Raw genomic sequence first — 25,576 nt, forward strand, 5'->3', positions numbered from 1 at the left:
GCCTCAGGTGCTGCTGCTGGCCACCAGTGCAACACTGGGCCTCTGGCATAATTGTGTGAGGTAAGCCTCCGGAGGACAATGTCAGGGCAGCCGGGGGACGGGGTGGACGGGGGCCCAGGCTGATGGCCAATGTCGGGGCAGGCGGGGGTCGGGGAAGCCTGATTGCTCCCGGACAAGGTCGGGACGGGCTGCTAGTATATATATGTGAACAAGTCTCCGTTGAGCCGAAACGTCTTTGACTTTTTCTGCAATAAACTTCAGCACCTAACTGGTCTGTGTCCGTGTGCTTCTTGCTGGCTGGCGAGATTCCAGAGCGGATCAGGAAAGCGGAACAAATGATATATATATATATACACACATATATACATACACACACACACATATAAATATATATACATATATATACATACACACATCCGGTACTCCGCCAGTGTGCACGCCACTCTCCATAGGTCCCAGCGATCCTGAAGGAGACTTTTGCTGCTGAAGTATTATACATATATGTTTTTACCCTGCATCCTTCTGGATGTCTAAATACTGGATGATCAAAACCCCATCTTGTAGACTTCATTGTACTCACATTTTCAGACGAAACAAGATAAAAAGTAAAATGCAACAAATTTACAACCCACAAGCAAATTAAGAAAATGGCATTCTAAACAGAGACGTAAACACTATAGTACCTGGCATGCAACATACACCGTTCAATGTATCTAAACAGACGTAAAAACAATGGTACTGGGCATGTGACATACACACTTCAATGCCACATAAATCTGCTTGGAGCTTTTCAGATCGGGCTGCTATATGTTTTAGAGGTGAAGCCTTTAGCCTGCAACAATACATTCAGACAAAGGCAGATATGTTGAAGTGAAGGCTGAATGGACATAGCTAAAGCCTTAGTGAGTACAACCAACCTATTGATGAAGTAGGTTTGTAAAGTTCTGTTTTGCATTCATTGTGGTGGGGACTGGTGTCAAACATCAATTGGGCAAGGGAACAAACTTCAAATGAGGGTAATAGCTCAGGTATGGTTGATGTCTGCCTGATTTGACCAAATATGGATCTACTGAGGTGAAGACCTGACCATCCACTAGGACTCTTTTCCAACAGAACATTGAAATTTCACAAATTAGGAAATGTTACCTTTTATAAGTCTAATCCTCACAGGACCTGTGGCATCACACTTTTTTCTAACTGGTTAGGGCAGAGAGGAAGATAAGAGCAAAAATATGATGCATTTAAGTATGCACCATGTACGGTCCATTTAGTCTTTTATTATAGAAATGTTGTGATCCTTCCAGGTTTGCCATTCAGATTTCAGAACGGTACAATAAAGCTGCAATAAATGTAAGCCTTAAAAAAATGAAAAGACAACATTACCCAAGGCAGAAATGTTTAAGGATGAGCATGCAAGTTTTCTATATACAGTAGGAATAAGAGGCAGTTCTGTTTCGTGTAATGGTTCCTCATAAAAGTTCCAGTGTCCTTGGTCAACTTGTATATTAGTGCTGTCAATCTCTAAGTTGTGAAGAGGCATCATTCTGACACGCGATACCCATTACTGCCCAAACACATACTGCAATATAAGGCAACTGGAAGTGAGCAGATCAGCATTAAGCTTGTAAAGAACTAAACACAGAGAAGTAAAAACAGTAGCCTTTAACACTTTTATTCTGTGCTCCCCATGTACTAAAGTACTAGGGGAGATGATCAATGCCAGCAGTTAAACTGCTCTTATGTGGAGGGAGCTTCGGTAATCTTAGGGGTTTTAAGGTATATGAATAAATTCAGCCATAACCAGAATATTTTAACCTAATTCAATTTAGTTACCCTACATTTACATTATCTATTCCACAGGTGTTTCACAGATCATAACACTGCATATTGCTGTGACACTTGCTTTGTGTCAGGAACTTTTCTGGTTATTTATGATGGTTGTTATATTCATTTGTATCACCCATCCCACATTTGTAAGCCAATGGTCCTTTGCTGGTGCCTTGGAAATAAGGTGGTTGGACCACCAGTGTGGCGGTGTCCGCACCGCACTCGTGGCTACGACGGTCCGATGCCATAGTCATAATTAGGCCCTAGGTTCTACTGTTGTTTTTACGGCGATAAATTTAATTTGCAGTAACTCATCCTTCATTGAAGTACCTTTATATCGCACCAAAGGACCCATAACGCTCATCATAAAGTACTATTTTATATATTCCACAGTGCACGGGCCTTTTTAGGGACAATTCTGGTTAGTAACCCTTATCCTTAATGCAGTAGGTCAAACATTGCTGGCTCGCTCTTCTTCAAAGTTTCTTTCAAACATATATGCTTTAAACAAAGTTTCTTACTGGAATGCAACCAAGGCAACAAACCAAATGTAAAGCTTCAAGAAACAGAACCATGCTTCAAAAAAGCGTATGACAACTTCGAAAAGAAAATATTTTCATAAGTACCTCTTAATTAAACTTTCGTTACAACTTCTGGAAGAGCCCTACCTGAAGACCGGTTTAAAACAGAACCTCCAAAAGAGACACTCTTTCTTTACTTGCTAATATTCCTCAGCAAGGGAGACTCCGTGAAATATAAGCATGTGACAAGTCTATTAGCAGCAAACTGAAAACTATTATGTAATTATATCAAGTGAGTGTTGTAGCAGTATTTACTATTTACAGTTAACAGATGTATACTTTTAACAACTGAGCTTGCCATTCAGCTGCTCTGACCAATCAATCTCCTGCTTATAGGAAAGAAAGACAATAAGAACATTTAAAAGAAAAGCAGGTTCACAACAGGCTGTCTGGCTTTAGCTTCTAGGATTCATAAGCCACGAGAACAACAGCTTTCGCGGCTTGGGTTTCTTGGCTTGCAACAGCCGGTTCATTCGTGGGGAGCGCCATACTTTGATGGTGGCATCATCACTTGCAGTCAGTAGCAGCTCCTGGTCCGTGGGGCTGAAGACAACAGAGTTCACCACATCCTCATGCTGCAGTTTTGCCAAGCAGATGTTGTAATGACGGTCCCAGATGTAACCATGACGGTCCTCAGCGCCACTGCAGTAATTATACAGATAAGAGGTAAGAAACATTAGGGTCACTTGATAAAGACCAGGGGCTCCACAAAAGCGTACCTGTTCTATTTGGATAAACATTTTTTACATCATAATTCACCACAAACAATATCAAATATTTATAGTATAAGCAGATGGTGGTGAACAAAGTCCACCATTTAGGTTTCAGATTACAGGTCTCAGAGTGGGAGGGGTGTACCCCGAGAGGGTCCCCTGGACAGGTATTCAAGCTGGCGAGCAGCAAACAAGCAATCCCCTGATGAATTTCTGCATGACTGGCCCTCTGTTCCACTGCAGAGAAGAAACAGCTTTGCTTCCCCCCTGTAGGACAGTGACCTTCTGAGGAAGGTGTAAGAGCTAAAGGGATTTCGCACATGGGCACTCCTGGGCATTGAATCTCTGGGAGAAATTTGGAAGGGTCAAGAAATGGTAGATTTCCAGAGACTGCAGGCAGAATACCAAATGTCAGACACCGCGAAATTGTGATACATCCAACTGAAACACGCCCTAAAGCACATATAAAATTGGGAGAGCACATATATCAATATACACTGCTGGAAGGCAGACTCCTAGCGGACCCAATAGCAGAAAAGGCAACCTCCCTAATAAATAAAAAAAAATTATGACTAATAACTCAGACCCACTAGTGGCCCTGAGGGGCAAGTGGGAGGGGGATGTTGGGATCCTAGAGGAAGATGACTGGTTGGAAGTCATACAGAGTCCAACAGAATTAGCTATCAGGGCCCGCTTTAGGCTGATAGAAATTAGAATAATACACAGATCATGCACAACCAGATTGAGACTTTTTAGAATGGGCAAATGCGACTCAATACATGTGCAAGAGGCTGTGGGGAGGAGGGTACTTTTTTCCACACACTATGGAGTTGTCCTGTGCTGCAGAGATTCTGGAGGGCGATTACAAAGGTGATCTCCAAAGTGGCGGGGCAGACAGTCGCGATGGAGGCTAAATGGCACCTGTTAAATGTAACGGGGACATGAAATGGTCACGGTACATTGAATTGTGGCTAATGCTAGCTGATATTGTGGCCAAGAAGAACATTGCCAGAATGTGGGGGAGGTCACAGCCACCTACAGTGAGGGACTGGGCGCACGACCTGGACTGGTGTTGTGCAGCAGAATAAGTCATGTATCAAGCTCAGGGATGTCTCGGCAAATGGGACAAAGTCTGATGGAATTGGGTGAAGTACAGAGAGCTGTAAACATAAGGTATAAGAAAAGGCTGCTGGGGAGGTGGGAAAGACAGGACTTGATTGATCTTAAAGGGCGTTGGGATTCCTAACCGGTCAAAAATGAGGCATATACAACTTATAGACGGAACAGAGGCTGCCTAATTAGAGAAGAGTAGGGGGAGACCACACTGATCTGTATGTGTGATGTTATGCTATGCATTGATATACCTAATAAAATAAAAAGATTTTCAACAACAAAACAAAAAAATATCCCCGCTATTGTGGTTGGATTGCGTCTAGAAGCTTGGGTCAAGGATGATGTATATAAGCTTGGTGCCCTTCTTTAGTGGCCATACCCACTTAAAATCATCGAATGATACAGGGGGAAATTCTCAGTGACTGGAAAACATCGACCTCAGCATGCAGAGTATAAGAACATTCAATATAAATGCTGCTAAAATAACAACCTCAATTCACTATTTTTTCCACGAATAAGTCCGAAACATAAGTGGCATGCAGATGCTCTGCCACTAACAGAATAAACAGTTTCCACTTTGTATTGACACCGAGGGAGTGGATTCGTTAGCTGCCAAAGCCCATCATCAGGAATGTAGGCAACATAAATGAGGAGGCACGCACATTGAGATTTTGTGATTTGTCATATATATTTGCAATGACTAACACATATATCTGCATTTTCTGAACAGTACCACACTTCCTGTACCACTTAAAGCCTGCTTCATTTAGGAGTAAGTTTAGAATACTCACATTCTCCAGTGTTTTTTTAAAGAAACACAATTTTTACATAGAAAACATGCGTTAATTTGAAGAATAAAGGAAAACCAGTATTTCTGAAATATAAACCTATGGATGTGGATTTTCTGCAACACTGAGAATTTAGGATTGCAGTAAATTTGGGGACGATGGGAGAGACGGTTACAAAAATACGAAATCTCCCTCTCACATTTGTGAATAAGTTCTAAATCTGTTTTTCATAATAAAAACCATGGCCTGCAGAGGCAGACATCTGCAGCAGAAAACTATCTTGCCTTCCATCCCCCACGGTAATTTTACATTGACAGATATGCTGGCAGCAGTGATGATGTGATGTTAACCCGATTCATTAGGTTCTCCATTGTGCACTTGTAATAAGGGATGCTGCAGGGGAGGAGGTATTGTTGGGCCGGTGCTCTGGCAATGATTGCCATCACTGCACTTACACCTGCCCCTACTCGACTGCTTCACCGCCCTTTAACATCAGCAGCAGGGGCTGCCCAAAGTCAGCATTTGGAAAGACAATATGATGTGTCCAAAGAGGGATATTTGGGGACACAAACAAGCAATACTACAACTGTAACATTCAATGTAACTACAGTGGGTGTGCTATACTCTCCAAAACTAACAAAGCAGTGTTTGACTCAGCCACAATACTTGAAGTATGGCAGGCAGATTAAATTACTGACTGAGTTGGGCACTAAATAAACACAACAACATCAATCTAATCTTGGTGTTAGAGTATGAATATGCTAGTTGTTTTCTCTTTTTACAGAGGAAAGGTTTATTTAATAAGTCATAACTGGCTTGAAGATGGATGCATTATATTAGAGGTTAGACTCGGAACTTTAATTGCAAGAATAAGATACTCTTTCAAAGTTGCACAGATAGCAAAATGAACTAGCTTAAGGAGCCACTGGGAGACCAATGCGCACCATATTTATATAAAACAATGAAGCAAGTAATTTGCAATAGTAAAACTAGAAGATACTAGCAGCCCGTCCCGACGTTGTCCGGGTATGAATTGCTGCCGCCAGTAGTATATTGTTTTGTAGGATTTCGTTTTGAAAGCATTTCTTATCTGTGACAGGCCTGTGAAGCGCTCCGATTCACAGTGCACTGCTGATGCACTTAAGAGTGCGCATTCAGTAGTGTGTGAACTCGAGTTTCCCTACTGTATTTTTCCTTGAAATATTATATAGCGCAAACTCGACAACATGACATGAGCACAATTTACATTACAGAAGAACACATTCATTTGTGGTAGGCACGGGGAGACAAAGCGGTTTGCCTGGAATCACAGGATGTTGAACTGATGCCGAGATTCGAACGTAGCTCCCCAGCTCTAAAGTTCGCAATTCTAGAACTTGTGGCGGGAGGTGTGTCTAAAAGTTTATGTCGGTGCGGGCCATCAATGAGAGAGACCTGTGCGTTTTTCAAATCGGTGGTGAAAAAATATGAGTATGTTGCTGGAGATGTGGGCTGCCGTGCCACCAATGTACTTACCGGGGGAGGGTAAACACCCATTATGCCGCAACTTTCTTTCCACATACCATCACTCCGTATACTTTCATTATGAAAGTATCATAACTCTGCAATGCCATTATAACGCATGGCATTACATTTTATATGCTTTTACCACGCATACATTTACAATGAAATTCGTTGTAAATGCATGAATGGTAAAAGCATGTTTTTTAAAAATGTTTCGATAAGGTAAGTATGGGTATAGGGGTATATGTTTTGGGGTACTGAGGTATATGTTTTGGGGTGTTTGGGTATTTTAAGGGTTCAGATATAGTTTTGGGTTATGGTGTACAGGGGTAGGTTTAGGGTTTAGGGATAGGTATGGGTTTTGGGGTACAGGGGTATTTTTAGGGTTCAGGGCTAGGTTTGGGTTTTGGGGTATAGGGGTATTTTTAGGGTTCAGGGGTAGGTTTGGGTTTTGGGGTACAGGGGTATTTTAAGGCTTCAGGGCAAGGTTTGGGTTTTGGGGTACAGGGGTATTTTTAGGGTTCAGGGGTAGGTTTGGGTTTTGGGGTACAGGGTTATTTTTATGGTTCTGGGCTAGGTTTGGGGGTACATGGGTATTTTTAGGGTTCAGAGTAGGTTTGGGTTTTGGGGTACAGGGGTATTTTAAGGGTTCAGGGCTAGGTTTGGGTTTTGGGGTAGAGGGGTATTTTAGGGTTAGGTTTGGGTTTTGGGGTACAGGGGTATTTTTAGGGTTCAGGCCTAGGTTTGGGTTTTGGGGTACAGGGGTATTTATAGGGTTCAGGAGGAAGGTTTGGGTTTTGAGGTACAGGGGTATTAGGGTTCAGGGCTAAGTTTGGGTTTTGGGGTACAGGGGTATTTTTAGGGTTTAGGGATAGGTTTGGGTTTTGGGGTACAGGGTATATTTATAGGGTTAAGATGGGTTAGTGTTTAAGGGTGTTGGGGTATTATAAGGAGTAAGGGTGGGTTATGATTGTGGGGTGCAGGGGTATTTAAAGGGAGCAGGGTGGACACCCGGAGCTGGAATGTACAGAACCTGGGAAGAAAAAACAATGAAATATTGGGCACAACGCTCGCTTTTTTTTTCTCGTAATCCCGCGCCCCGCCCACGCCCCCAGCACACGCCCACAGCACACAATATGAGACATGGCATGAAGGGCGGAATGTACCACACGCCCCCAGCGTTTGTCACGCCCCAGCACACGCCCACAGCACAACGCAGACACGCCCACAAGGGACTACTTTGCTTGCACGGTTCTTTTACCTTTTAAATGTATATGGTGGGCGTCTGCATAGCCTATGTCCTGCTGCAACTGCCCTTTCCAACGCTGTATTGGGTGTTGTGATTGGTGCTGTGGTTCCTGAGATTACCCGCCTCAAAGGTTTGGGCTCTCTCTTTATTATATTAGTATGGATTTATGCTACAAGAGATTCCAGAATGGTCCATACAAATAAAAGACTAACACAATCATTTATTTTTCACCCCAGTAGTGAAATAACGACATTCTTACAAGTACTTCAATGTGTGTCAAAACTGCAGAGCATATCTGATTTACAACAATCTTTTAAAATTGTCAAATGTTTTTGTTAACCTGCCCTACAAAAGTCACTTACCTGTAATTACAGTTCTTCAATGTTAGTATCTTTCATAGACCGTATACCTAAATCATTCGAGCTGGGAAATCCGAATTTAACGTTTCCAGAAAAGTGCAAAGAAATCTCCTTTGGATACAATCTAAAAACCAGTCAGTCAGTCAAAAGCTTTTATTATCGGTTAAAAACCATAAAAAGACATATTACAAATTCACAGACAAGTTAAAAATATTTAGAATGTTAATGAGTACTAGGTCATAAAATCTTCAGAAAGAAAAGAAAAAGTATGTGTAGGGCAAACATCCATGTCACAGTATGCAGTAAAATAGATCTGGCGACCCCACACAATATTTTAGTAAAAAAAAAGATATCCCCACCACGATCAGGAAGAAGACCCATAGGTAGTGGACAGTGATTTCGTTTTTCCTTTTAGAATTGCGCACCTAGAATACCACATGGACAAAAGAAATCTTGATGTTGCAAACACTGCCAGGGCCGTGGTATCAACTTTTAAGATTTTGTACATCTCCCTGAAGTCCCTAAGACCCCTGGACTTGCAATATTGGATTAACCACTCGATGGTACGAGGGGCAAAAAGCAGAACGTGCTGATCTGTCTCCTTTGCAACCGTGCACCCGTCGCAAGTGCTCGCTAGCTGTGTGGCCTTAGACCAATTGTGCGTAAGACCCTGAGGGGCAGTGAACCATGCCTAAACTGGATGTAAAGTTTATTTGCCAGGGGAGGCTGGATATCATCCAGGAATTTCTCAAATTTGGGAAGTGCCTTAAAATCAAGAAAGTTATTAGTCAACCTGCCCATAGAAGAGTTTGTTAAAACACTAGCAAGGTGATATTGGTTTAGAGCCAAACTCAAAGATTTTTTAGATATCCGGGGGCAGGCCACCTCAGGGGACGACAACAATTCCCCCATCCCAAGTGCTAAGGTGAGGTGCTTGATATAGTTCAACCAGGGGATCTTCTCTACACTACCTCTGGACAAAAGATCACCCAGGTCCTCTCTGTAGCTCTGTAATTCCAGAGTGGACCAGAGTCGTCTCCAATATAGTAGTGGACGATTCGAGACGATTTCCTGTATGGGCACTACACCTAAATCAAACCTTAGGGGGATAAAGGGGTACTCCGGGGGAGTCTCAAAATGCGTCTAATGAAGCTATTCTCAGTGAGGGATAGCGAAAGAGCACTATAATGCCTCCACAGATCCGCTCCGTAGATCGCACCCCTTCGCGCCTGCGCTTTGTAGATTTCAACCAGCGGACCCACCAATTTCTGGGAGGTTTCGTTAAAAACTTTTAAAGTACCACCTGAAGATTGAGACAATTTCAGATTGGCCCTGGCCGTGTGTGAGGTCCAATCCATTCTATCACTAAGGGTGACCCCCAAATATTCGAATGTAGAGACTCGGTCCAGGGCCAATCCGTCCAGGTGCGGGTGGGGACTGAGGTTCTGAAAATTATGAATTAGTTCGTACTCAGCCTCCATTTTGTGATCGCCGCCATTTTGTGTTGCCCTCACTCAGGCAGCTTGGCGAATGCGATGTTTTTGTCGTTTCTGCCTTTGCATGTCAGGTGGCTTCTCTGCTAATGTTTACTAGTGAGTGTCAGGGTCTGGCCGAGTACACTAATTCCTGTCTGAGCTGATTAATCCCCGTCCGGACTACATGTTGGTTCACACCATTGTTTCCTTTAGGTTATCTTATCTACTGTCCTTCGCTACATGTCTCCTGTATTCTCCTGTTTCACGACTGTCCTTCTACGATACACAGCTGTGTTTTTCTCTGCTCGTAAACTGAATAATGTGGATTCATTTGTAATTAACCGAAGAGGTCGAGTGACAAACGGGAGTTTGAGTTGCCTTAGTCTTAAAATATTGTTTCTAACGTTTGCCTATAGCTCATGCTCTTGTGAAATTGCCTTTTTGCATTATGTCGTATCATATATAAACCTGTGCACCACGGAGTTAAGTGGCAGTCTCTTTTGAACCTCGTTGCACTGACGACTTCTAAGACCACTGTACTAGCTGCAGCTAATAAATACCATCTTCTGCGCCAGACGAATAGTCTGTGTCTCTGTATTTGATAATATTTTACAGAACAGAGGACCCTAGTAATTAGGGATCAACGGAATGATAGACATATACTAGATAGTATATATGACTTCTGTCCAGCCGGACACAATTTTTACTTTTCAATTTTTCAGGTTAAGAGTGTAAATATAACATTTATACAAAAGTGGGCACAGCCTGTGACCCACAAGGGACAAGACAAAACATGTGACAAAACAATTATGTAAAAGCGCACAAAAGCGGTCTGTACTATTAATCTGTTTTACAGACTAGAATTAGATCGTAGCAACCCATTGTTTTACACAATACGTGAATTCAGGCAAACATATGGTGCAATAAGGTCGACGGCGTTTCGATGCAATTACTAAATACATGCATCATCATCAGGACAAAAACTGGTGTGTCAAGTTTGTCTTGAGAGTTTTTTCAATTTCATTACCCCTATGGCAATTTACATAATGTTGAATTAACATTTAAAGGAAAATGGAAAAAATGGGAGAAAAACATAAACAAAGAAATAATCATTAGAGCTTGACTAGGCATAAGTACATTTTGCAGTCTACATGATCTACCAGCAAAGTTCTCAGTGCTGTGGCGAAGTGGTAAAAACTATAAACTGATCAGATATAGACTGTGTGAGTTCTGGCACATGCTTGTGACCATTCAGTGAGGAAATAGTGACGAATTCCAGTTTGTTACAGTATGGCTTCATGAGAACGGACAGTGGAAGGAATGTGTGAGTTTCGACGCATTTGATTTGACGCATGCAAAGAGAGGAACATGTGAAATTCGGCGCATTTGGTTTTACACATGCTTGTGATCTGGCATAATGGGCAAATGGCGATTCGCAGTGATTGTCAACATTTCATGAAAAAACGGCACAGTGAAAGGGCTCGTGATTGACCTCCAGCGCAATGTGATATATTTAAAACCGATGAAAAACAAGTTATTCTTAAGTTTTACCTCATGTATGCATAATAGCAATCTTGGGGGTACACGGACTGTCATAAGCGATTACTATCTGTGGAGAACCAAAAGCTATCTGTCAAATTATACCCGCGTGTGAGAGATAATTGCTAAGTGCCCAGACAGCGGTACTGTATACTCACATCGCCTTCGCCGGTAATTTTATACGGGGAACTAAAAGGAAGGAAATACGGAAGTCAGCCGAGGGAATTGCGGACAAATTGGAGTTGCTAAAAACCTCGCGGAACTTACTTAGAATGATTGAGCAGTGCTCGTCTTCTCGGCTAGAGGAACCTAGTAGTTATAATAAAAGGAGGACTAAAACCAAGAGTCCGGTGTTGTTTATTATAACTACTAGGTTCCTCTAGCTGCCAGGAAGCGATCCCCGCCAGAACCCACCAGTCCTGCAATCAAGCAGACCCGAATTGTAAGTACTGCTCGCGCTCTCCACGAACTTGTAGCTGGGATGGTCCCTTCACGCCCTAACCAATGCTTTCCCACTGCCTCCCCAGAAACCCCATTATGGACTATCGAATCGCCGAGAAGACGAGCACTGCTCAATCATTCTAAGTAAGTTCCGCAAGGTTTTTAGCAACTCCAATTTGTCCGCAATTCCCTCGGCTGACTTCCGTATTTCCTTCCTTTTAGTTCCCCGTATAAAATTACCGGCGAAGGCGATGTGAGTATACAGTACCGCTGTCTGGGCACTTAGCAATTATCTCTCACACGCGGGTATAATTTGACAGATAGCTTTTGGTTCTCCACAGATAATAATCGCTTATGACAGTCCGTGTACCCCCAAGATTGCTATTATGCATACATGAGGTAAAACTTAAGAATAACTTGTTTTTCATCGGTTTTAAATATATCACATTGCGCTGGAGGTCAATCACGAGCCCTTTCACTGTGCCGTTTTTTCATGAAATGTTGACAATCACTGCGAATCGCCACTTGCCCACTATGCCAGATCACAAGCATGTGTAAAACCAAATGCGCCGAATTTCACATGTTCCTCTCTTTGCATGCGTCAAATCAAATGCGTCGAAACTCACACATTCCTTCCACTCTCCGTTCTCATGAAGCCATACTGTAACAAACTGGAATTTGTCACTATTTCCTCACTGAATGGTCACAAGCATGTGCCAGAACTCACACAGTCTATCTGATCAGTTTATAGTTTTTACCACTTCGCCACAGCACTGAGAACTTTGCTGGTAGATCATGTAGACTGCAAAATGTACTTATGCCTAGTCAAGCTCTAATGATTATTTCTTTGTTTATGTTTTTCTCCCATTTTTTCCATTTTCCTTTAAACGTTAATTCAACATTATGTAAATTGCCATAGGGGTAATGAAATTGAAAAAACTCTCAAGACAAACTTGACACACCAGTTTTTGTCCTGATGATGATGCATGTATTTAGTAATTGCATCGAAACGCCGTCGACCTTATTGCACCATATGTTTGCCTGAATTCATGTATTGTGTAAAACAATGGGTTGCTACGATCTAATTCTAGTCTGTAAAACAGATTAATAGTACAGACCGCTTTTGTGCGCTTTTACATAATTGTTTTGTCACATGTTTTGTTTTGTCCCTTGTGGGTCACAGGCTGTGCCCACTTTTGTATAAATATTATATTTACACTCTTAACCTGAAAAATTGAAAAATAAAAATTGTGTCCGGCTGGACAGAAGTCATATATACTATCTAGTATATGTCTATCATTCCGTTGATCCCTAATTACTAGGGTCCTCTGTTCTGTAAAATATACTACTGCCCAAGGACCCTAGTGTTATTCCTTTTGGGTTTCCCTTGTTCTGTGAAAACATCTGTATTTGATAAGGCAGGTGAACTCCGGGGATTTAGGTGTACCCTGCGCCACCGGGCCTTAAGGCTGCGGTTCTCCAACTGGCGCCCAACGTGGGGCGACTTCAGCGGTAGCGGTTGAGCCTGAGGGTCGTGAGGAGCCCGCAAGAAAATTCCGGAGGAGGCGCACCACCTGATCGACCCCTGTATGTCGGAAGTGGACCGAAGGTCTTTGACAGCGCGGCTACTCCTCTCCGACGGCTGCTGACGACTGCTGCCCTGACTGTCGCCCTGCCTTGGACCCTTCTGATGACGTTTGGTAGAGCGAGACTATAGACGGACCTTCGCTGGTGTAGAACGATCCTTAGTTAAGTATTTGGTGGGTCGCTCCCACAGACCTTTGTTTTGTTTTGTTTTTGGTACATTCAGGTATTGCAATAGCTGAAGCCAAGGGGCGAGTACGATTGTACTGTTTCACTGTCCTATACCCCTTGTTGTTTGCGATCAGTCTAGAGAAGTAACGATGCCTGGGCTGAGTAAGTTTAAGAGATTTTGTTGTTACGGTTGTACGAGGGATTCCTAGTTAGAGGAATCGTGCCCGATCCCTCCAGTTGGAACTCCCACTTATGAGCTCTATTTGAAACATGGTATTGGTCCCATTACCTTTAACGAGACATGGGTCCGATATACGAAAAATAGTGGAGTTTTAAGATGGCCTCAGAATGGTAGCTTTGATCCTACTATATTAGATAATTTAGAAACGATTTTGTTTAAAAGAAAAGCCCGGCGGGCTATGTTTGACTCCGTTCGCCTTTGGCGTAAAGAAGCCAAACAGAAAGAAATTAAACAAGCGAAAAAGGATAAGAAAGCACAAGACATGTCGATTTTACAGGCTGCCCAGCAGCTTAAAGATAATGAAGAAGATGGTGCGAAGGAGGTGTCAGAGAGACAACATCGTATGGCGATAGATAGATGCTATCCGATGTTGCCTACTTCCTCTTCAGATAAAAATAAGGAACTAGAAGATGATGCCCTAATGGCTTGTTTATTGAATTCCCCTCCGCCCTATGTGCAAAATGCTACCGCACCTCCGTTACCCCCTCCTGTTGCTCAGCAAGTGGTTGCTCAGTTGCCAATTGTTCATCAACAGGCTCAGCCTATTAATCCTTCTTTGCCTGCTTCTGCTCCATCCTCGCAGTCGGTGATTCAGCCTCCGTCTTCTACTGCTCCTACTCTTCAGTCTGCTATGTTTCAGTCTCCGCTGCCTTCTACATCTGTCATGCCTCCTATTCTTTTGAAGGATTCTCCTACTTCGCAGAGGAGGATAGCGGATGCTGTTTCAAGTTTCTTTTCTCCTCTCATTGGGTCTTTTAATCTGTCTCCAGCTTTTTCTAGACGACAATCTCGTTGTCAGCTTCCTCTTGCGGCCGAGAAAGCAGTTTTGGGTTCTCTCGCTCGTAGATGGTTTGAGCAGGGACAAGAATATAGTACCGCAGATATTATGAGTAACTTCTATCAGTGGTCAGAACATACGCAGAGATATGTTTTTAATGTTATGTGTCAAACTCTTATTAAAGGTTGGGACGATATGGAGCCAGATACAGTTCCTTTGGAATGGCTGAAGTTGCAGGCGGACTTTAATAAAGGCATTATTGTAGGAAACGGGGTTGAAGAGGCAGTGAATAAACTCATTGCATTCCGCACTATGTTCTTGAACTTGTCTGTTTCCGAGGTTAATCTCGCCAATAAACAAGGTAGTAAGAATTATCCGATGCGTGAGGTTCCTCCTGTATGGAGAGAAGCGGTGAATGGTCCACCTCCTGTCGCTGCTCATTTCCAGCGTATATGGGTCCAGGAACCCTGGAAGAGGTCTGAAGTTTTAGCGCTTAAGAACACTCTTCTGGACCCCAGTAAGAATCCTGCTGGATATTATAAAGAATTGTCCCAAACAGTCGATGCCTGCATTATGAATTTGGCCGACATTGATATGCTATTTGGATATGGGGTTCCGCAAGGTATACGGGCGCGGATTCGTAAGGAAAATCCCTTGGCTGAATTAGGTGGTGATTGGGCTGCTATTAGAGCCGCAGATGTGAATCAGGTAGGCGGTGCGAAGCCGGAGGATTTGATTACGGCCCTACCAGGTAGAATAATTGAATTGATGAAGACAAAGATGCCTGCAGTGCGAGTAAATTGGGATAAGCTGGCCGCGTGCAAGCAAAAGAAAGATGAAAGTGTCTCGGATTTCTTCACTCGTTTTGAAGAAGCGTTTATAGACCACAGTGGCCAGGATTTGAGTGTAGAGGGTGGTCAGCGATTATTTGTGGACAAGTTTGTATATAATTTGCTTCCCGATTTATCGAATAAATATAAGAGTTCTGAAAGTGCATGGGCTGTTTCTTCTCCTGCTAAAATATTGGCTACTGCACAGTATTATGAGAATAGAGATAAGGAGGAAAAGGAGAAACAAGAGAAGAAAAAAATAGAGATTTTAAAACAAAGGTTCTTTTGCAGCAGGCGTATCCGCCTCGTTCGAATCAGAATCAGCAGTCTTCCCAGTTTCAACAGCCTCCACAGTTTCAGAAATTGTTGCAAAAGCCCAAGTATTATGCGCCAAGACCTCCGATTGGTCCTAATCAATGTGAATATTGTAGGGAAGAAGGACATTTCAAGAATAGTTGTCCGGTTCTATTGCAGCGTAATAATGGGATGTCTGCTCCTCGAGGTCGTGGTAATCTTCAGGCAGGATCTAGAGGTAGAGGACGGGGTGCGTCCTCTCAGGAGCAACGGTCTTTTTCTTCATCTACTTCGAATTACTTTGATCAACAGGCAGTTCCGTTCACACAATATTACAATGATGATTATCATGTTGAAAATAGAGTCAATGATTTTCAGATTGAATAGGACAGCCATGGACAAAGTGAGGGAGTTGTGTCGATTCCAGTAGATCAAAATGGGCCATATGTTACTGTCAATACTATGGGAGTTTTAGAACCGTTTCTTTTGGATACTGGTGCAATGAGAAGTTCTGTCATGCATTCTAAACTCCCTGGGGCACCTTTGTCTGGCTTTATGAACACATCTGTGGGATATTCTGGCGCCCCAGTCTGTAATCCGGTTTCTTGCCCCTTGCCTGTCTCGATTGGTCCTTATGATTTTGAAGCTTCCCTTATCTTGACAACTGGTTGTGGGGAGAATTTGCTGGGTTTGGATTTGTTAAAAAGATAGCAAGCAACATTGTATTGTTCTCCTTCTGGTGTACATCTTACATTGGGAAAGAAATTGATGTCTTCCATGTGCTTGTCTCGAGATCAGTTTCCACCTGAGTTGCTTTCTCTCCCGGAAAGTCTTTGGGCCACGGGTCCGAATGACGTGGGTCGTATTGCGATCCCGCCGTATGTTGTTACAGTTAGAGAGAATGTTAGGATGCCACGTATTCCCCAATATCGTATTTCAAGTGATGGAGAAAGAGCACTGTTGGCTATTGCTGATGACTTTATTCAGAAAGGTGTGGTTGAAGAAACGAGAGGCAATGTTTGCAACAGTCCTTTTCTTCCGATCCTTAAAAGAACGGATCCCTCACAGCCTCCTGTCTATCGATTTGTTATTGACCTGAGGGAGGTCAATAAAATAGTGGTACCGCAGTTCCCTGTTGTTCCGGACATTACAGCTTTGTTAACGATGATCCCTGCTTCGGCATGCTTTCTTTAGCATTCCTATAGCTGAGCAAAGTAGGGACATTTTTGGTTTCTCTTTAGGTGGCCGAAGATTCCGCTTTAAGAGAGCTCCTCAAGGCTATTGTGAAAGTCCTTCTATTTACAGTAAAGCTCTTAAATCCCAGCTTGACGCTTTTTCTTTGCCTCCAGGTGCTATGCTTATTCAGTATGTGGATGACTTACTGGTGGCTGCCGACACGGAAGATGTGTGAAAGAGTGCGACTGTTGCTTTGTTGCATCATTTGTCTGCTTTAAATCATAAGGTGTCTCCCTCTAAGCTGCAATATGCCCGCCAAGAAGTGACCTATTTAGGTCATCTCTTGTCGAAGGAGGGAAGGCGATTGACCCCAGAACGCATTCATGCTATTTCACAGATGTCTGTACCTACTACACAGAGAGAAGTGCGTGCCTTTTTAGGTATCACTTCCTACTGTGGACAATGGATTCCCAATTTTTCCCTTTTGGCGAAACCATTGGTAGCACTAACGTTGAAAGACACGCCCCATCCGCTCCCTTGGACGGATGAATGTCAGAAAAGTTTTGTTGACTTACGTACTGCTCTGTGTTCTGCTCCGATGTTGGGTACCCCAGATTATAGCAAGTCCTTTACACTGTACGTTTACGAGAGAGAAGGTTGCGCATTGTCAGTTCTGACACAGCAATTCGGGGATAAGCAAAGGCCATGTGCCTATTTCTCTGCTACATTAGACCCAGTAGCTAAAGCTTTGCCCAGTTGTCTCAGAGCTACAGCAGCTGCAGCAATCTCTATTAGACAGTCTGCTGGATTAGTATTGGATAACACACTCATTGTTATGGTTCCACATGCAGTGGACACCTTGCTGAACAGAACTAAGATGCAGCATCTCACGAGTGCTCGTTTGTCTGGTTACGAGCTGACACTTCTAGCGAATCATGTACATATGAAAAGATGTAACACGTTAAATCCAGCTACCTTGTTGCCACTCCCAGATGAGAAAGATGATCAGGAGAAACATGATTGCTTTCTCTGAACAGAAGAAGAAACGAAGGGTAGGATTGATTTGAAGGACACTCCGCTCAAGGACCCGGATGGGATCCTTCGGGTGGACGGTTCTTGTTTTAAGCTTCCGAATGGAGAAACCACTTCTGCCTATGCTGTCACTACTTTATGCACTATTATTGAGACGGTACGTATTGAACATAATTTAGCCCAAGCAGCTGAATTAATAGCCTTGACTAGAGCGTGCGTGTTGTCAAAGATAAAGAGAGTGAATGTGTACACGCATAGCCAGTACGCCTTTGGCGTTGCACATAGCTTTGGCAAGTTGTGTAGGGAGAGAGGATTTTTCACCTCCCATGGGACAACGATTCAGCATGGCCAGTTAGTGACTGATCTTCTCGAGTCACTTACCATATCTATCCAAATAGCGATCATAAAGTGTAGTGCACATAAGAAAGTTACAGATGATGTGGGTCGTGGAAATGCATTTGCAGATGAGGTAGCGAAAGCAACAGCTAGAAACACCGCTAGCCGAATGTATGTGGCAGGCCCTGCAAATTGGGTTAGGGAAATTGGAATGTGTGAAGACACGATTGAGAGTGTGAAAACGATTCAGGGAGAGGCTACTGAAAAGGAATTGAGTACGTGGAAAGAAAGTACGGGAATGTTAGATCAGATGGGCTGTTGGACAGAATTGTCGGAACATCAGCGATGGTTATTACCGGACGCTTATGTGTTACCGGTCGAGACGATGGCTCATGGTCCAGCTCATATTAGTGCAAAGGGCATATGTAAGCTTTTGGCCCCTCTATGGCAGAATGAAGGAATTCCGAAATGTGCAGAAAATGTGGTTAAACATTGCATTGTTTGTCTAATGCATAACCCAGGAAAAGGTACCCCAACTCCTGCAGGTCATTTTGCTCCTCCGTCATATCCTTTTGAGGTGTTGCAGATTGATTACATTCATATGGATCGCTGCAACAACCTCAAGTATGTTCTCGTGGTGGTATGTGCCTTTCCCCGTTGGATAGAGGCCTACCCCTTGAAAGATAATACTGCTTTGTCAACTGCTAAAGTGCTAATCAAGGAATTCTTCCCTAGATTTGGTTTGCCGCGCATTGTCTGGAGTGACAATGGAAGTGAATTGTGGGCCAGATTATGCAGAAAGTCGGTTCTGGTCTTGGTATTAGGCAAAAATTCCATGCGGCAAACCATCCACAGTCAGCAGGTTTGGTTGAGTGTTACAATGGTACACTCAAACTGAAGCTAGCCAAGATTCAAGCCAGCAGTGGCCTTGCTTGGCCTGATGCTTTGCCCCTAGCTCTTTTGTCCACCAGAACTACTGTGCACTCTCGTATGAGACTTAGCCCCTATGAAGTGGTATTCGTACGCCCGGCTAATGTTTGGGGTGTCCCTCGTCCCAAAAGATATTCTGACATACCATATCCTTTGTTAATTGATTATCTGCACGATTTGACTACTAAATTGAGTGTTATTCGCCAACAGTGCAAAGTGTTTTGCCAGAGGCCTCCACAGACCCAGGTCATACAAGTCAACCTGGAGACTGGGTCTGTGTGAAGAATTTTCAACGGACGAAGAATCTGGAGCCTCGCTGGTCTACGCCTACGCATGTTTTGCTCGTCACCCGCACGGCTGTCAAGGTGGTGGGAAAGCGAAATTGAGTCCACGGCGTGCACTGTAAAAAAGTGCCCCTGCCGTTGCCCTTTGACCAGTGGATTCGTAGTGGTGTGAGAGAATCGGACACTGCAGCTATTCCTCGCTTCGTTCCCTTCAGTGACGCTCAAATCTATGGGACTCAGTCAGAAAAAGCGGATGATGACATTCTTCAAGCTGCTGTGCCTTTGCATCGTCGGATAGATACTACAAATCCAGAAACTCTATTTCAGGACCAGACCGTGCTGAGCAAAACACGTTACAATTTAAGACCCAGAACTAATAAAAAGAACTTAATTTTTTTGTGAACATTTTCCTTTTTAAAGACATTTCTTTTTGAACTCTTTTTGCTTCCTTTTTGATATATATTTTTTTAGTTTTAGATATGCCATCTGCCTCCGTCGCAGGGTCACGATAGGAGTCTCAGACTGTAACCTGGTTTTCGACCTGTTAGTAAGTGGCTAGTGCCTCAGGATATACAGAAATAAGTAGCTGAGTGATTAAGGAAGATTGCCGTGAGCGACATTCTTTTTAGACAAAGATGGATGGCGCAACAACCATAGGTAGGGAAAATAGGAAGCAGGAAATTAAAATTAAGTATTGTAAATTACTGCGTAGTCGCTTTGGCGTACCTTTGTGTGTTCTGATGGTTTTATGTATTTTATTAGCTTGCACAGAATGGATCGTTCATATTTTGCAAAACAGAAATGTTGCTAATTCTACATCTTCTTTGCCTTCTCGCCTTTCTGTCTTTTCACATAAAATGCATACTCTACCCCCTCATGAGCAGATAAGGAGAGCCGAGTATATGAACAATACGTTCATTTAATTGTTGCACCAACATCAGTTGGATATTAACATGACTGACTGTTGGGTGTGCGGTCTTATGCCACATAAAAAGGGAATGCCATATCTGGTTCTTCCCTTTTCATATGAAGGTTCAGCTTGGGCTTATCTGACAATGTTCTCAGCCGCATACCACAACAGACTTCGAAGCCCTGTAAGAACTTCTGGGATTGGACTAGATTTTAGTCATAGCTCTCTGATAAAAGGCATAGTGATAATGGCTAAAATCGTAGAGAAGAGTAAGATTCCATTAGATGAGAAGAGAGCTTACGATGGATGGAATGTTACCCACTATGTCTCTATTCTTGGTGACAAAACTAAGAAGGGGGAGTCTTCTCCAGTATGGACTGTGCCCCATCAAGGTAGTGTTTGTCTCCAAATGAATAGCAAGAAAGCTGACATGCAGCAGAAATGTGCATACACATACTTCTTTTCGTCCCTTGAATTTCCTCCGTTGGTTCCGTCACAAGGAACGTATTTTGTCTGTAATGACCGAGCCTATACTTGGCTCCCTTCCAATTTTTATGGAACTTGCTACATAGCTTTTCTCCTTCCCCCTACATATACGGCTCCGTCAGACCATCACGAAGTTAGACATAGCAGAGGTGTAATTGATGCCAAAGACACGGCAGAGCAAGAGGGAGGAGACTTCTTTAAAGGATTCCTTCCCTTTTGGGGCCCGATGATTAACAGCAGACATATTAGGCAACTGGTTCGAGTGGTTGAGACCACTATTAATGTTACTGCAGGTGCGATAGGTAACATTACAGCAGAGCTTCAGGCTGACCGTCTCATGACGTTGCAAAACCGAATTGTACTAGACGTGATCTTAGCAGACCGAGGTGGTGTCTGTAGATTGATCGGATCTAGTTGCTGCATTTATATTCCAGACAACGATCCGGCAGTATACCAAGCCATTTCCAAATTGCACACGATCTCCGAGTCGATTCATCAGGACGAAGGAGATTGGTCTTTTATGGGATGGTTTTGGGGAATATTGTCAACTTGGGGATGGAAGATCTTAACGTTCCTTGGAGCAATCTTAGCCGTCATATTCTCTTGTTGTGTATGTGTGCAATGTGGTCATGCAGTCTGTGGCCTGTTGGCTACTTTATGTGTTCCACAATCTGCTACTCAGAAGACAGAGAATATTCGAATGATGGTGCAGCAACAACTTGAAGACCTTATGAACATCAGTGTTGACTCTGACTCAGATTAGCGTGAGTTGGTTTGTCTTTGCCTGAGTAATGGCAAAAGGAAGGTCTGAAGTTCTGAAAATTATGAATTTGTTCGTACTCAGCCTCCATTTTGTGATCGCCACCATTTTGTGTTGCCCTCACTCAGGCAGCTTGGCGAACGCGATGTTTTTGTCGTTTCTGACATTGCGTGTCAGGTGGCTCCTCTGCTAATGTTTACTAGTGAGTGTCAGGGTCTGGCCGAGTACACTAATTCCTGTCTGAGCTGATTAATCCCCGTACGGACTACATGTTGGTTCACACCATTGTTTCCTTTAGGTTATCTTATCTACTGTCCTTCGCTACATGTCTCCTGTATTCTCCTGTTTCACGACTGTCCTTCTACGATACACAGCTGTGTTTTTCTCTGCTCGTAAACTGAATAATGTGGATTCATTTGTAATTTACTTAAGAGGTCGAGTGACAAACGGGAACGGGAATTTGAGTTGCCTTAGTCTTAAAACATTGTTTCTAACGTTTGCCTATAGCTCATGCTCTTGTGAAATTGGCTTTTTGCATTGTGTTGTATCATATATAAACCTGTGCGCCACGGAGTTAAGTGGCAGTCTCTTTTGAACCTCGTTGCACTGACGACTTCTAAGACCACTGTACTAGCTGCAGATTATAAATACCATCTTCTACGCCAGACGAAGAGTCCGTGTCTCTGTATTTGATAAGGCAGGTGAACTCCGGGGATTTAGGCGTACCCTGCGCCACCGGGCCTTAAGGCTGCGGTTCTCCAGGACAATTTGTTTTTTTCAGGTTAGAAACCAAATACTTGGTTTTGGAGACATTTATCTCCAAGTCCCTCGTTCTGCAGAAGCCACAGAAAGCTTCCAATGTACGCTGGATACCCCCAAATGATTTAGACAATAAGAGGGTATTTTCTGCGAACAATAGGGCAGGTATTTTCCGCCCAGCTAAGCTAAGGGAGTCCAAGTCCCTAGCACCAAGTAAGTGTGCAATCGACCCATTAAGATAAAGTGAAAAAAGCGTGGGGGCTAAAACACACCCTGCCTCACACCCTTGTCCACAGGGAACGGGGCTGACAGCTCCCCACCCCTCCCAAACCTTACCCTAGCATAGTTGCCCTGGTGCATGCGTCTAAAGAGGTCACACAGATAGGGCGGGGCACCGAACTCTAGGAGTAAAGCCCAAAGCTTGACCCTCTGGACCAGATCAAATGCGGACCTAAGGTCCACAAAGATCAAGTACAAACTACCCGCCCCATAGGTGACGCTCCTCCAGTATATAAGCTGGAGCCTAAACAGTTGATCGATCGTGGAAACCCCAGCGCGAAATCCTGCCTGTAGGGAGGTTAGGATGTGATGGTCATCCATCCAGCTCTGCAACCTAGTTAGGAGGACACGTGCAAAGAGCTTCTGGTGTACGTCGATCAAACTGATGGGGCGGTAGTTCGCTGGGTCAAGGGAAGAGGCCTTCTTATAGATGGGGATGATTTCAGCTCCTAACCATGTCGCGGGAATAAACCGGACCCTGCATAATGGCGTTGAAGAGGACACAAATATAGGGCGCCCACACCCTTTGCTCGGTCCGGTAGAGGTCGCTGGGAATTCTGTCCAGTCCCGGTGCTTTCCCTGCAGCCAGACTTTTAAGTGCTGCATTGACTTCTAACAGCGTGCAGGGATATTTGACTTGTACCTTACCTTTCAGAGGTACTGTTGCCAATAATCTTGATAATTCCGGCACGACAGCAGTGGAATCTAGGGGGCTGAGTGAGTATAATGGCTTAAAATGGGCGAGCCACACATCTTCGCTAAGGTTGGGCAATGTGGCGGTCGTCCCTGCCACCGATCTCCTACCGGACCAGGTTCCAGAAGGACCTATAATCACGGGCAGCAAGCGCCTTGCTCACCTTTTCCCATCTGTTAACCTCCCACTCAAACTTGACCTCTGTGATTAATTTTTTATAGGTTTGTCTCGCATTCCTAATCCGTATGGGTGACCCCAGTTTTACCTCCTTTACCAAGGCAATTTTGGACGCCCTACAATTTTTATTGAACCATTGTTGATCATTCTTACGGCCCCCAGACCTGCCGGTCTTGGTGGAATAAAAATAATCAGCCAATACGCTGAGGAGCTCGTTATGGGTACTCTGTAGGGCCAAAAAGTTGGAAGGCTCTGGGTTGCAGATTAACAAATCACTGGCCACTAGTAAGGCACCAACTACATGATTGTAGATCGCTGCTAACGTGTCCGGGGCTAGTGCCACCTTTGCCCACCTAACTCATCTACCTCCCGCCATTTGGAGCAAGTTTTCGTTACATGAGGTTTCCACTACGCCCTGAGTTTTTTGGTCCCCTAGATAAGTGACCAGTTCCAGTGTTAGCAAATTGTGGTCGCTATCGACCCTGGGGATTACCGTAAACGTTTTAGCTTTTGCCCAAAATTCCACATTGACCAAGATATAGTCAATTGTAGTACTTCTATCTGGTCTGTTAAAGGTGCGGGCAACCGGGATATCTGGTAGAAGTCTTCCGTTGCAAGCCCTGAGGGAATTAGATACAACCAAATTATTAATCGCAAGAGCCAGAGGCGATAGGCGCTTTTCTGGATACATGGAACATTCAGGGATTAACCAAGTCTCATCCTCTTCTGCAGTTACCGAGGGGATCCCCGAAAATGGTTCAAAGTAGCAGTTAAGATCTGCACCTATTATTGTGTTATAGGACGAGGGGAAAGAAGAGAGGAGCGCCTCCAGTGCCTCTAGAATTGATAATCCTAGCTGGAGAGGATTAGGGCGTAGATACATGTTGATCATTGCCAGAACCGAGGCATCCTTAAAGGTGAGAAGAATACAAAGGATGTCTGGGCTGTGTGTATCAACTACCTTGGCTGAGCACCCCAAGTGCACAGTCACCCAGATACACAGTCGTCCCGATGGTCTTTCCCAGAGACCCTGAACTGCCGCTGTATGATAGGACACAAATCCTACCCTTATGGGGGAGAAAGGAGCCAGGTTTCCTGGAATAGACATAAGTCATAATCATCCATCAAATCTCCCTACTCCGGGATCTTCAACTTTGTCCCCAACCCTGCTACATTCCAGGACCCAATCAAAGAGTGGCAGTGTGATACTCACACAGTAGAGGCCACCAGATGTGTGTCAAGGGGTGTCGGTGGGCGACATTGGTAAGTACCCAGCTCCCGTCCCCCTCCAGGAAAACTCAAGATCGAGGGTGACGGAGGGGTCGAAATACATTCTGCCCAGGGACTCCAATTTAGTTCCGCAGGCCCAGCCTCACCACTGAAGCCTCCCTCAATCTGCCTCTCCGGGAAATACATGGCAGTTAGATCATCATCCCTAAGTGGAGGTAGTCAATCCACATTACTCAGGGCCCCATATCTATTGCCCACTGAGAGATTATAATCCAAATCAAGCCCACCAAGAAAAGAGCAGCGCTGCACCGTGGTTTGTGGATAGAAGTACCCCAGATGGCGGGTGCATATTGTACCCCTGTTTTCCGACCCACCGCTACCTAAGAAGTTTGACCACCTCTGTGTCCCTAAAGTTGATGATCACACAGTCACCTCCTATATCCTTGCGTCTAGTTCTCAGCCAACTCACTCTATGTGCAAATAAGATCTCCCCTTGTCCAGATCCCACTAATGGTCTATGCCTATTAAGCCAAAAAATAATTTGGCTCAGAATAGGATTCAGTGCTAGATTTATCCTGGGGTGGCACTCCCGTGAGTACCACCACATATGGAATTGCCTCAGGCGGTAACTGAGGACGAGGCGTGGGTTTTATTGGGCTATCTACCTGGGGTTTCATAGAAGCAGCAGGCGCGGGTCTACTACCAGCAGACTGCAGCTTCCCAGGTACTACCGGGGGAGGGGGCAGGACACAAGTTAATGGAGCAGTTACAATTGGAGGTGCAAGAAGACAAGTGGAGCCACCAAAGTTACTTGAAGCTGGGGTGGATTTTTGCACGACTTCATGGGCCATAGCGTGCGACGGTTTGGTAGAAGAAATACTTTCCCCCAGACCCATGCCCGTAGTGGTGTTCGAGGCAGTGCCAGAGCCCTCTCCCCTAACCAGGTTCCCCTGTGAGCTAGATGGCTGGGGTTTCCCTGGGCATTTGTTAGTGATAAGGGAGAGAATTCGATCTAACCTAGATGACAAAGATTTGAC

At 44.1% G+C, this 25,576-nt stretch overlaps 1 protein-coding gene across 1 annotated transcript in view; it reads right to left on the minus strand.

The window, feature by feature from the left end:
• Positions 1-1,257: 1,257 nt before the first annotated feature.
• Positions 1,258-25,576, minus strand: part of FBXW5 (F-box and WD repeat domain containing 5) — a 126,513-nt gene continuing 102,194 nt past the window's right edge. The window contains exon 3 of the mRNA XM_086921178.1: positions 1,258-3,050. Within this exon, the coding sequence (XP_086777304.1) occupies positions 2,804-3,050 (247 nt within the window). The 3' untranslated portion in view covers positions 1,258-2,803. The remainder of the gene's footprint in view (positions 3,051-25,576) is intronic.

Source organism: Lissotriton vulgaris, chromosome 5, assembly GCF_964263255.1.
Source record: "Lissotriton vulgaris chromosome 5, aLisVul1.2, whole genome shotgun sequence".
Taxonomy (NCBI): Eukaryota; Metazoa; Chordata; class Amphibia; order Caudata; family Salamandridae; genus Lissotriton; species Lissotriton vulgaris.